This window comes from Somniosus microcephalus, chromosome 5 (assembly GCF_052327205.1).
Source record: "Somniosus microcephalus isolate GS21.2 chromosome 5, FLI_Smic_1.0, whole genome shotgun sequence".
NCBI lineage: Eukaryota > Metazoa > Chordata > Chondrichthyes > Squaliformes > Somniosidae > Somniosus > Somniosus microcephalus.
Window position 1 is genome coordinate 272247881 of NC_140991.1, and position 12559 is coordinate 272260439.

Here is a 12559-nt window from a genome sequence, read left to right on the forward strand (position 1 = left end):
AAATTGGTTGTTAATAAAAAAAAGTTGAAAAAAACTTAAGTTGACTACAGGCTATACATATGAAATTAAATGGTTATATACACTATCAGTCACAAATATAAATTTCAAGAAATAACAACACCAACATTTAAATAATAGCCAACATTAATGAATTGACAGATATGCCCCCTCGCATCCGTGCCTGAGGGTCGAAGGAGGTGGATTGTGCAAAAGGTGGCACACCCTACTGTCTGCTGCGCTTTCCCCTTCCCCATGACCGGAGCCCTCTTATGCCAAGTGAACTTCTGTCCAAGCTGTCATTTGTCCTTTGCGTGGCACTCTGGACTTCGCAGTCCCAATGAGCCACAGGCACTTCAGCTCAACCTCATTGAGAAGTGTGCTGCTATCATCGTCATTAATGTTCTGAGCTCTCTTTATCATCACAACAAAGTTTGCTCCTTTCATTTCACTTGGCTGTTTAATTAAAATTATTGAAAATTCTGTCAAGGTTTTAAAACTCTTTAAAATGCTTTAAATCTCTTTAAAAGATCTTCAAATCCATGTAGAAGTCTTTAAAATGTTCTAAAAGTTTACAAAAGGTTTTTAAAACTATAAAAAAAACGCTTACCATTGAGAAATACAACAGCACTCAATGTTGAAGGCTCTGCGCAGTTACAAAAAATTTGAGGGCGTGACCTATGCAAATGTGGAATTTTGGCAGGTCTCACTTTCAAATGAAGCCCTCAGCTCCGCGCACGCTGCGCTCCTGGGTGGCGTGACGTCATACGCTGCACAGGACTCTGCAGATCAAAGTGCACCTCTCCGTGTGGGAACAGACCTCAGGCCGTGTGGCTTTATTTTGCTGGTTGGAGGCTTTCACCTGCGGGAAGCCTCCGAGCAGAAATTCAGGGCCATAATTTAGCAAAATGCTTCTAAGGAAAACGCATCTGTGCAATTTACTGGAGACCACATCTGGTGGTTTTATGTATGCAAAGTACAAGACTGACTTTTATGTCAATGTTACTTTCAAATAAGCATCTTTAAAAGTTTGTCCAATCCAGAATGCACACATCATAAAGCCATTTTCAACAACAACAACTTGCACTTATATAGCACATTTAACATAGTAAAACGTCCCAAAGCGCTTCACAGGAGTATTTTAAGACAAAAAATTTGACACCGAGCCACATAAGGAGAAATTAGGGCAGGTGACCAAAAGCTTGGTCAAAGAGGTAAGTTTTAAGGAGCATCTTAAAGGAGGAAAGAGGCGGAGAGGTTTAGGCAGGGAATTCCAGAGCTTAGGGGCCTAGGCAACAGAAGGCATGGCCACCAATGGTTGAGTGATTAAAATCAGAAATGCTCAAGAGGGCAGAATTAGAGGAGCGCAGATATCTCGGGGGCAGGGGGGGGGAAGGTGGTGGTGATTGTGAGGCTGAAGGAGATTACAGAGATAGGCCATGGAGGGATTTGAAAACAAGGATACGAATTTTGAAATTGAGGCATTGCTTAACCGGGAGCCAATGTAGGTCAGCGAGCACAGGGGTAATGGGTGAACGGGACTTGGTACGAGTTAGGACCTACATTACAATAGCAACTACACTTCAAAAGTACTTCATTGGCTGTAAATCAAAGAATCATAGAATAGTACAGCACAGAAGGAGGCCATTCGGTCCATCGAGTCTGCGCTGACTCTTTTGAAGAGCAATCCAGTTAGTCCCACTCTCCTGCTTTTTCCCCCACATCCCTGCAATTTTTTCTCCAAGTATTTATCCAATCCCCTTTTGAAGGCTACTGTTGAATTTGTATTCACCACCTTATCAGGCAGAGCATTCCAAATCCTCACCACTCATTGCATTAAAAAGTTTTCCCTCAGGCCACCTCTGGTTCTTTTGCCAATCACCTTAAATCTGTGCTCTCTGGTTAGCGACCCTTCAGCAATTGGAAACAGTTTCTCTTTATTTACACTATCTAAACCCTTCATGATTTTAAACACCTCTATCAAATCTCCTCTTAGCCTTCGCTGCTCCAAGGAGAACAACCCCAGCCTCTCCACGTAACTATAATCCCTCATCCCTGGAACCATTCTAGTAAATCTCTTCTGTAACCTCTCCAAAGCCTTCACGTCCTTCCTAAAGTGTGGTGCCCAGAATTGGACTCAATACTCTAGCTGGGGCCAAACTAGTGTTTTATATAGCTTTAGCATAACATCCTGGCTTTTGTACTCTGTGCCTCTGTTTATAAAGCCCAGGATCCCATTTGCTTTATTAACTGCTTTGTTAACCTGTCCTGCCACCTTCAAAGATTTGTGCACAAACACCCCCAGGTCTCTCTGTTCTTGCACCCCCTTTAAAATGGTACCATTTAGTGTGTATGGTCTCTCCTCATTCTTCCCACCAAAATGCATCACCTCACACTTTGCTGCATTGAATTTCATCTGCCATGTGTCCGCACTTTCCACTAGCCTGTCGATGTCGTTTTGAAGTCTATTATTATCTTCCTCACTGTTTATTACACTTACAAGTTTTGTGTCATCTGCAACTTTTGAAATTGTGCCCTGTACCCCCAAGTTCAAGTCATTAGTGTACATCAAAAACAGCAGTGGTCCTAGTGGAACCCTGGGCAACACCACTGTATACCTCCCTTCAGTCCGAAAAACAACTTGTCCTTTTCTATCTCTTAGCCAATTTTGTATCCATGCCGTTACTGCTCCTTTTATCCCACGAACTTCAATAAGAACATAATAAATAGGAGGAGTAGGCCATTCAGCCCCTCGCGCCTGCTCCGCCATTCAATAAGATCATGGCTGATCTTCTACCTCATCTCCACTTTCCTGCACTATCCCCATATCCCTTGATTCCCTTAATATTCAAAAATCTATCAATCTCTGTCTTGAATATATTCAACGACTGAGCCTCCATAGCCCTCTGCGGTAGAGAATTCCAAAGATTCACCACCCTCAGTGAAGAAATTTCTCCTCATCTCAGTCCTAAATGGCCGATCCCTTATTCTGAGACTGTGACCCCTGGTTCTAGACTCCACAGCCAGTGGAAATCACAAAAGGTTTAGATAAGAGTAAATTTTGCTAACAAGCCTGTAAAGTGCTTTGGGACATCCTGAGCTTGTGAAAGGCACAATATAAACTCAAGAGTTTTCTTTCTATCTTTAAATTTTTTATGATTATTTAGTGGTTAGCGGGGTTAGGGATGTTATGTTAAGAAATTGATAATTTTTCATTTGTCGCTCACCATCAGCTGCAAGTATTCCCAGATCAGGTAAAGCACATCCGTATGCAGAATTAACAGCCGAGAAATTTGTGTAGCGTCAGAAACAGGCACGAAATGGGCGTTGCGATTTAAACGCGCACCAGATGATGTCGGCCTGAGTCTCGCTGGAAGTTGGGCTTCGGCATTATTGTGGAGCCAAGAAGAGCAGGAGTGTTCCTCCTGGTTCTACATTAATGCAAGTATAAAAATGTTGACAATCTTTTTGTCCCTTTAAGGACTGCTGCTGTAGACCCAGAAAAACTGAGAGGAGCGTGCAGGGCACATGCTCTGCCCAACTTATGATTAATTTCAAGCGGGGACCTAAAATGGGCGTTTGTATCCTGATTCACATATTCATGGCGCCCAACGCCTCTTTCAGGCCAGCGTCCTGGACACTCGGAAGTTGCTGGCTTCCAGTTTGCCAGCTGCTGCACACCCGAGGGGGATTGGGCACGAGACCCGTGGCCTGAAATTGGTCCACTAAAATAAAAACTGGGAGAGATGGAGAACAGGCTGCCTATTTGCTATTACCCATTTTACCCTTCAGAAACCGACCCCGTTCACTCGATGTTCTACATTGTGTTGTGGTTAGAATGATTATGTCTTTTCATTTTAGAAAATATGGGTAACAAAGCAGCTTTGCTTTCCCTAATCCTTAACTGGTCCTACAGTCTACTTCCAGCTCATGCAAAACTCTCCCTTCAGATGCACATTATTAAATACGATTGCCCATGTTCCTGGCACAATGTGTAAAAGCAGGTTGCAGAAGCACTGGTTGGACTGACCTGCATTGCAACCACCTTGCCTTCGCTGTTAGGACTGAGCGACCACTCGTAGTTTACAATCTGGTAATCGTCGCTGCTCTGGTTTCCATTCAGAGTGACGCTATTACGGGGCAGGGTTATCACCTGATTCGGACCAGCGTTTGCTACGGGTGGATAATCCACCGGTCTGCTGACAATCACTGTAGCAGTTGTCGAGTTCTCAACCCCATCAGAGTCAAATACGGTGAGTCTAGAAAACAAGTTTAGCAGAGGTTACATCTCACACTGGCTCTTGTATTTGCTATTAATCCAGATAATGTTTAGACATTCTCTCCAATCGTTATCTATGGATTGCTTTTGGACTGTACACAAAATGCAGCTATTAATCACTTTCCTTTTTTATTCCATTCAATCTTTTCTCCTCCTCTCCTGAAGATGCTGCCTTGTTCCGTGGTACAGTTCCATGGGCAGCAGTTACATTCTTGTATCATGCCAAAGTGTCCATTTGCCATGTGTGAACCCAAACAGTGGGCATTGAGGGCATCAACAGCTGAGCCCAATCCTGTACTCACTTGACATCCACACAGGTACATTCTCCAGCGAGTCAATGTTGTCTAGCTCAGCTGGTAGCAAGTTTGCCTCAAAGTCAGAGGTTTGTGGGTTCGAACTCCAGTTCAGTACTTGAGCACAGTGTACTTCATTGCATTACTGAGGAAGTGCTACATTGTCAGAGGTCAGGCAAGATTTAAATGATGAGGCTTCAAACAGTCACCGTCTGCCTGTAAAAGATCCTTCGACATTATTGGAAGAAAAGCTGGGAGTTCTCCCGGTGTCCTGACTGACCGTCATCCCTCAATCAGCCAACACCAAAACAGATGATCTGATCATTCATCTCATTGCTGTGCACAAATGGACTGCGGTGTATTCCGTTAACAGTAAAGTAATTTACTGGCTGTGAAGCACACGTCTTAAGGTCATGAAAGGTGCAATATGAAGTCGAGTTCTTTCTTAAATGGTTACACTTTTTCCACTCCATTTTGTGATACATTTCAATGTATTTGCCCTGTTCTCACTTGCGTGAATGTGCACAAATTATGGAAACAACAATTGGAATAGTTTCCTTTCTCCTGGTTTCATGATCTGATTTGTCATCGCTAAACATATTACAGAAAATACCACATGGCTAGCACAAAAAAAAACAACAGGAACTCTAGATTTCTTCATTCACACAGATACAAAACACATCAGTAAGATGGTTGATCTCCTGCGGCAATGCTCACAGTCAGAAGTATCTACCTCTTCCTACAACTGTCACTCTGCTGATCGCCAATGCTTTCGTTCTTTCAGTTTGTTTTCTACTTTGCTTCTCTTTTTCTCTCTCATTCTTTGGGCATCTCTCACACTTCCTTTTGTCAACACTGGGCTCATTTACAACTTCTTTTCTCACTCCCTTTCTGAGAGTCTTTCCTTGTCTGTATCTGCTCTCTTCTGTATGTTCCTTTATCTCCATTTCTGCCTGTATTTTTGGCAATCTGCATGGGGGTTCAAGCATTCACCCTTTTCTCCATATGTCTGCCTCTCTTTTTCCTGTATGTCTTACACCCTTTACTTTTCCTCTTACCTGTCGCGGAGACCAGGAGGCAGGTCTGAATTGATAGCTCCATTCTCTCTGAACGTGGGGGACTGGGACATATTGCTTTCATGCAAGGGAGTGGAGGGCCAGGGTTGTGGGTTGGAAGGTGCAGAGCTGGGAGGAAGCAAAGTGCTACGGCCTGGTGCTGGGGCTAGGATTTAGCCTGGGGCTTGAAGAATGTCGGACCTGGGGTTCAGGCGTGGAGGGAAACCGAGGAGCTGGGGCTGGCGTGGAGGGAAACCGAGGAGCTGGGGCTGGGGTGGAGGGAAACCGAGGAGCTGGGGCTGGGGTGGAGGGAAACCGAGGAGCTGGGGCTGGGGTGGAGGGAAACCGAGGAGCTGGGGCTGGGGTGGAGGGAAACCGAGGAGCTGGGGCTGGGGTGGAGGGAAACCGAGGCTTTGCTGCAGAGTCAGGAGTTGGAAATGGGCCATTGGTCCCTGGTATGTGCAATAAAAAAGTATTAAATTAAATACTTGTATCCACACTATGTTAAAGAGGAGATTCCATGAATTTACGCTCCTAACACAGGAGTTTTAGGTACCGGGAGCGCACATCAGGACTTGAAGGTGTCGAGGTTAGTGGGTCCTGCGGGATTTTATATCCATAAAATAAATGCCAGAAAATTAGGAATGCAGCTGATCGGCCGCACTGCCCTCGATATCTAATTCTCCAATCTCCCACTGGAAGCAGCATCTCACACTTTGGAGCTGAAATGTAGGGTCTTAAGGAGCACCTATTATAGTAGGCACAACAGTAATAGAAGCAGAGGCACAGACTCCCATGTGAAATAGAATATAGGACATACTTCACTTGGGGCACTACCAAAGAATAACACAATTCTGCAGTTCCTCTTGATGGCTGATGATTCAGTTATCAACTTGACCGAGTAGATCTCTCTGTACATTAATCACACACACCAGTGCCTTGCGCTGTTCATAATATCACTTTTACTCCCTTGGTATTTAGTTAAAAGAAGTCAGTAAACAAGTAGAAACAAAACCCACAACGAACAGGAGCAGTGCCATCGAGCAATGGGCTGTATTACCTAAACGTGTAGTTACCAGTCACTAGGTTGGATAAGTGCAGGGTGGCAGTGTTCGCTGACGCCTTCTGCTCTCGCAGGGGACCCTTAACCTCCTCCCAGCGGTAGCTCACGATCCCATCATCATCAGTACTTTCTAAAGGAAAGGATGTTCACATCAGCAATCCTGATGACCGACCTCGTGAAGGCAGCACAAGAAAAGATACCATGGCAACCTCCAACTAAGAATGGCCTGAAAATTTGATAGTTTGTACAAAATGTACTGTAGTCCATTGAGGCTTCAGTAGGAATTAATAATGATATTGTTCAATACAACTGCACACACAAAGGACCAGTTTTTGAAGCTTGAAAGGGCAAATATTATATTTCTTCCTAAAGATGCTCTTATATTATACAGTTGCTTAAAGAGCGACAGTCTTCATGAAAAATAATTTGACAAACCTTCTGTGATTCGTGTCAGCTGTGGCTCAGTTGGTGGCACTCTCGCTGCTGAGTCAGAAGGTTGTGGGTTCAAGTCCCACTCCAGAGACTTGAGCACGAAATCTAGGCTGACACTTCAGTGCAGTAACTGAGGGAGTGCTGTATTGTCAAACCGAGGCCCCGTCTGCTCTCTCAGCAGGGCGTAAAAGATCACATGGCACTATTTGAAGAGGAGCAGGGGAGTTCTGCCTGGTGTCCTAGCAAACAGTGATCTCAACCAACACGCAAAAACAGATTATCTGGGTATTTATCTCATTGCTGTTTGTGGGACCTTGCTGTGCGCAGACTGGCTGCTGCGTTTCCCTACTTTACAACAGTGACAACACTTCAAAAGTACTTCATTGGCTGTAAAGCATTTTGGGACATCCTGAAGTCATGACTCTATATAACTGCAGGTTCTCTCTTTCAGTGGTACAATGAGATAATATCACAATGAAACACATAACTGGCGTGCTGACACCATAAGGTCAATGGTTGTTCCCTCGCCAAATGAATAAGTTGCCCAACAATTTTTCAGGAAGACAATGGCCCTTTAAACTACAAATGTATGTATGTACGTACATATACACACACAGATAGACATTCGTAGTTTATATACAGTGTATAGTTATCTATTTCGATGGTAGTGTTACTTACGACTGCCGTCGATAAACGTTGAGGTTGTAGGCAGGGAAACTTCTTGTACTTCTGGTGAGGCGATGGCTACAGGAGGTTGATTGACACGTGGAGCTTTGGGGAAGCCATACAACACATCAGCAGGAGTCTCACATCGATTGCATTGTTTATATTAAAATAAATGGAAAAAAAGACAATTTTATACCAGCAAAATTAATTGGCTTTAGTGTGGCGCTACTTGCCCGTGTATACTGATGCAGAAATGTGCCACAATGTCTTAAAACTAATGTTTGATTAGGTGTCAGCTGTAACTCAGTGGGTAGCACTCTCGCCTTAGAGTCAGAGGTTCAAGACCAACATCAGGTACTTGAGCACAAAATCGAGGCTGATACTCCAGTGCAGTACCTAGGGAGTGATGCACTGTCGGAGGGGTCGTCTTTCGGATGAGGCGTTAAACCGAGGCTCTGTCGGCCCTCTCGGGTGGATGTAAAAGATCCCACGGCATTATTTCAAAGAAGAGCCGGGGGGGGTTCTCCCCAGTGTCCTGGCCAATATTTATCCCTCAACTACCACTAAAACAGATTATCTGGTCATTATCTCACTGCTGTGTGCGGGAGCTTGCTGTGTGCACAATGGCTGCCGTGTTTCCTACATTTCAACTTTGACTGCACTTCAAAAATACTGGAAAGCACTTTGGGACATTGTGAGATCGCGAAAGGTGTTATATCAGTGCAAGTCTTTCTTTCTCCCTTTAATTAGACTTCTGCCACATTTCCACACTGAAACTGCCAAGAGCACCATGGAATCTTGTTGAAGCTACTTCAAAATGACAACTTAAACATTTTGAGTAAAACTTAGGCCATTTTATATGTATGGGTCCAGCAAATCAAAATAAATGGTGGCAGAATGATCCCATTACCAAAACAACGTTCAAATTAACCCTGTAAGGAACCTTCACTAAGGTGGAGACAGTTATAATCATCTATAAAGTCAGTAGTTTCCCCCCAGTTTACAGGGCTTCAGCGTGAAAAAACCAGTTCCTTCCTAAACAAACAGTCCCACTGATTGTGCATTACTAAAACAAACAGTTAGAATGCATTCACGGCCCAGGGCTGACAATATTAAACTTACTCCTTCAAACTCACCACAGTTAAACTGTAATGCAAGGGTTTTGTAACTTGTTTTATTTGCAACAGCAAAACTGATGAGGCAAACAAAATCAGCATTTCAACTATAAGCTCTGGCCCCGTGTTCAAAATAGCTTTAAAACTTTTAATGAGTGCACTGTTCACACGGATACCGACACTCCCATAATATGCACAGGTTCACCACAAACACAAGTATGAGACAGTGCTGGTTAATTAAATTATTTGAGGCGTGTGCAAAAATTCTGTGTAGGAGGAGAACGAAGGGCATTTATATTCTCTCTCACGACTCTCTTGATATAGGCATGGATTCTGTCAGCTCTGTTAAACCACGAATGATTAGTTCAAACTGAAAAGAAAGGAGCTGACAAAAACAATTTCCTCAGTTAATGCTGACTAAATAGAGTGTTGTCAGTTATTACCAGGCTTCACGGTGACGTTGATAAAGCTTTCTCCATAAGCGCCATCTCCAGACACACACACTCGGAAAACGTACAGGCCATCTGACAACTGAAAGTTAAATAGAATTACATAGAATGACATAGAATTTTACAGCACAGAAACAGGCCACTCGGCCCAACAGGTCTATGCTGGTGTTTATGTGCCATGCAAGCCTCCTCTCACCTTACTTCATCTCACCCAATCAACATAACCTTAGATTCCGTTCTCCCTCGTGTATTTATCTAGCCTCCCCTGAAATACATCTATGCTAATCGCCTCAAGTACTCCACATTCTCACCACTAAATAAAAAAACACCTTCAGGTGCTTATCCCACAGTTTACCCGGTTTAATTAGTCCTCCTTTCCATTTTGTGCAGCCAATGGTTATCCATTTGAGGACATTAATATAATGTGGATACAGGCTTTAATTTCAATGGTAATTTCAGTATGTTATTACCCATATATTGAAAAATCAGAACAGTATACAATACAGTACAAACAGAGATATTGTACCAAAAAGGTTATCCAACTCCAAGAAGCACTATAATTGCATGCATATAATTACTGCCAGGCATTACCATCACCGTATCCTCCACCATCAACAACCTGGGGGTCACCACTGATCAGAAACTTAACTGAACCAGCCACATAAATACTGTGGTAACAAGAGCAGGTCAGAGGCTGGGTATTCTGCAGCGAGTGACTCATCTGCTGACTCCCAAAAGCCTTTCCACCATCTACAAGGCACAAGTAAGGAGTGTGATGGAATACTCTCCACTTGCTCGATGAGTGTAGCTCCAACAACAGTCAAGAAGCTCGACACCATCCAGGACAAAGCAGCCCACTTGATTGGCACCCCATCGACCACCTTAAACATTCGCTCCCTCCACCACCGGCGTACCGTGGCTGCAGTGTGTACCATCTACAAGATGCATTGCAGCAACTTGCCAAGGCTTCTTCGATAGCACCTCCCAAACCCATGACCTCTTCCACCTAGAAGGACAAGGGCAGCAGGCACATGGGAACACCACCACCTCCAAGTTCCCCTCCTAGTCACACACCATCCTGATTTAGAAGTATATCATTGGTTCCTTCATCGTCACTGGGTCAAAATCCTGGAACTCTCTACCTAACAGCACTGTGCGAGTACCTTCACCACACGGACTGCAGTGGTTCAAGGCGGCGGCTCACCACCACCTTCTCGAGGGCAATTAGGGATGGGCAATAAATGCTGGCCTTGCCAGGAACGCCTACATCCCGTGGATGAATTTTTTAAAAAGACACACCGTTATGGGGAGCAGTAGGTTAGACACTGGCTTTTCACCTCCTTTGAAATCCAGCCCAGACTGATGGGATATAAAGTTTCTTTTGTCCGCTGGCTGTAAGGCTCCAATGAAGTGAATTTGGGCAGTGAATGTGGGCTTATTCAATTTGGTACCAATTTCACATTACTGGGCAGCAGTTAAAATCAGCCCCACTGACTCTCATGCTAATAAGGTATTTTCTATTGGTAGGGGAGTGTTTCTGTACATTCATATATATATATAAAAAAAATATATCAATAAATAAATACAGCGCATCATGAAGATATGTCTTTGCAGGTGTCATACTTTGTTACAGATGCCAAACAATCTTAAAATGTTAGGTACTTCGGAGCTACAACTGGAAACTCTCAAACATTTTAATCTGAAACGTTCTCTCACCAAAACAAAACACAAGTTTAGGTCAATCAGAGTTTTTGTTTAAAAACATTTAGGCTTTGTGGCCTTAGAGGGACACAGATTCATGTTAGCAGAATAACTAATTGCACATTCCATGTGGTGCTTAATAGGCCAAATGGTCTTTTTCCACTCCATACATTCTGTTCTAAACTCTCACTTTGGAAACAGTGCAGGTCTCAGTAAATATAATCAACTTGAATAATCCAATTACATTCAACAAATGACAAGGTGGAGGCTATACACAACTGTTTAATACAATCAAAAAGTTGCCAAGTTGCCTGCTATGATGGGGCTAAAAATCATACCTCTCTAATTTTAGAGAGAGGAGCTGATAACTAAAATAAAGTGTCACAAGATATGACTATTAATCACCTAACTTTCTTACTAAATGAGGTAAAGCAGGATTTCCAGCATCCAACAACCCCCCCCCCCCCCCACCCCAGTCACTACCGGCAACACAGCAACATTTCGTTACTGTAGCAGGTATTGCAGGTCTGCCTAGGATATGGTCACATCTCTGCAGAAGCAAGTACTCTCAATAAAACTGAACTAAAAACAAACCAGTAAGAAAGAAAAATTGCTCATTACAACTCTCATGGCAAACATATAGGTCCTTGTTTGAGAACGACTCAGAGCTCCCCAACCAGCCAGACTTAACCGGTGAACAGGAAACTACTGTTCTTATAATAACAGCTGCTCAACTGAGTGCCAACATATCTGGCAACAATCCCCAGTACTGTCAACATTATTAGCTGCAATCATAGACAATTGGAAATCATTAAAACGACCTGATTTTTCAATACTCGTGTCTCTCTCTGTCAGAGGTTTGCGTACAACAGGAGAGGAAGGGATCAGAAGCACTAGGACTCGTGGGAAAGAGCTTTAAAACTGGCGCATGGTGTCATTGCACTTGTGTTATAAAAGAAGGGGGGCAGATTCCATTATGTTGCGGACTTCAAGAAATTGCACTGCCCTCACATACTGGCCACCTTTCCTGGATGGTCCAATTTGAAACATGAACCGAGCTTTCACTTTAATAGGTTGATCGACCCGCTACCCATTTCCCGTGTTTTACTTTGTATCGATTTGCTCCCCTTACCTGAGATAGCTTCAGTGTCTGAGAGTCCTTGCCCTCCATTACACCCTCAAAGTCCAGAGGATGGCTCACTAAATTCCACTGATAACTGTAAGGCGATTCTGAAGAGAAAAAACACACATTGAAAACCAAGTACTGTGTATGCAAATAAGCAGGCTACACAAGACCTGAAAAATGGGAGTCATCATGCTTAAAATCCAAATGCTTTCTGCCTTTATCGAGTTACCTTTTCCACCAGTAACAGACTGCATCATTAGTGGCATGTGAAGGGGCTTAAAACTTCCTGGCCAATAGTTATCCCTCAACCAACATCACTAAAACAGATGATCTGGTCATCATCACATTTCTGTTTGTGGGTTTCTTGCTGTGTACAAATTGGC

General features: G+C 43.5%; 1 protein-coding gene across 3 annotated transcripts in view; it reads right to left on the reverse strand.

The window, feature by feature from the left end:
- LOC147117725 (dyslexia-associated protein KIAA0319-like) overlaps nt 1-12559 on the reverse strand; it is a 120875-nt gene that overhangs the window by 57999 nt on the left and 50317 nt on the right. For all 3 annotated transcript variants that reach the window (XM_085988943.1, XM_085988944.1, XM_085988942.1), the window contains exons 6-10: nt 12183-12280; nt 9344-9431; nt 7798-7890; nt 6685-6817; nt 4028-4256 (exon numbers count right to left, since the gene is read on the reverse strand). In XM_085988943.1, coding sequence (XP_085845069.1) covers nt 4028-4256; nt 6685-6817; nt 7798-7890; nt 9344-9431; nt 12183-12280 — 641 coding nt within the window. The remainder of the gene's footprint in view (nt 1-4027; nt 4257-6684; nt 6818-7797; nt 7891-9343; nt 9432-12182; nt 12281-12559) is intronic.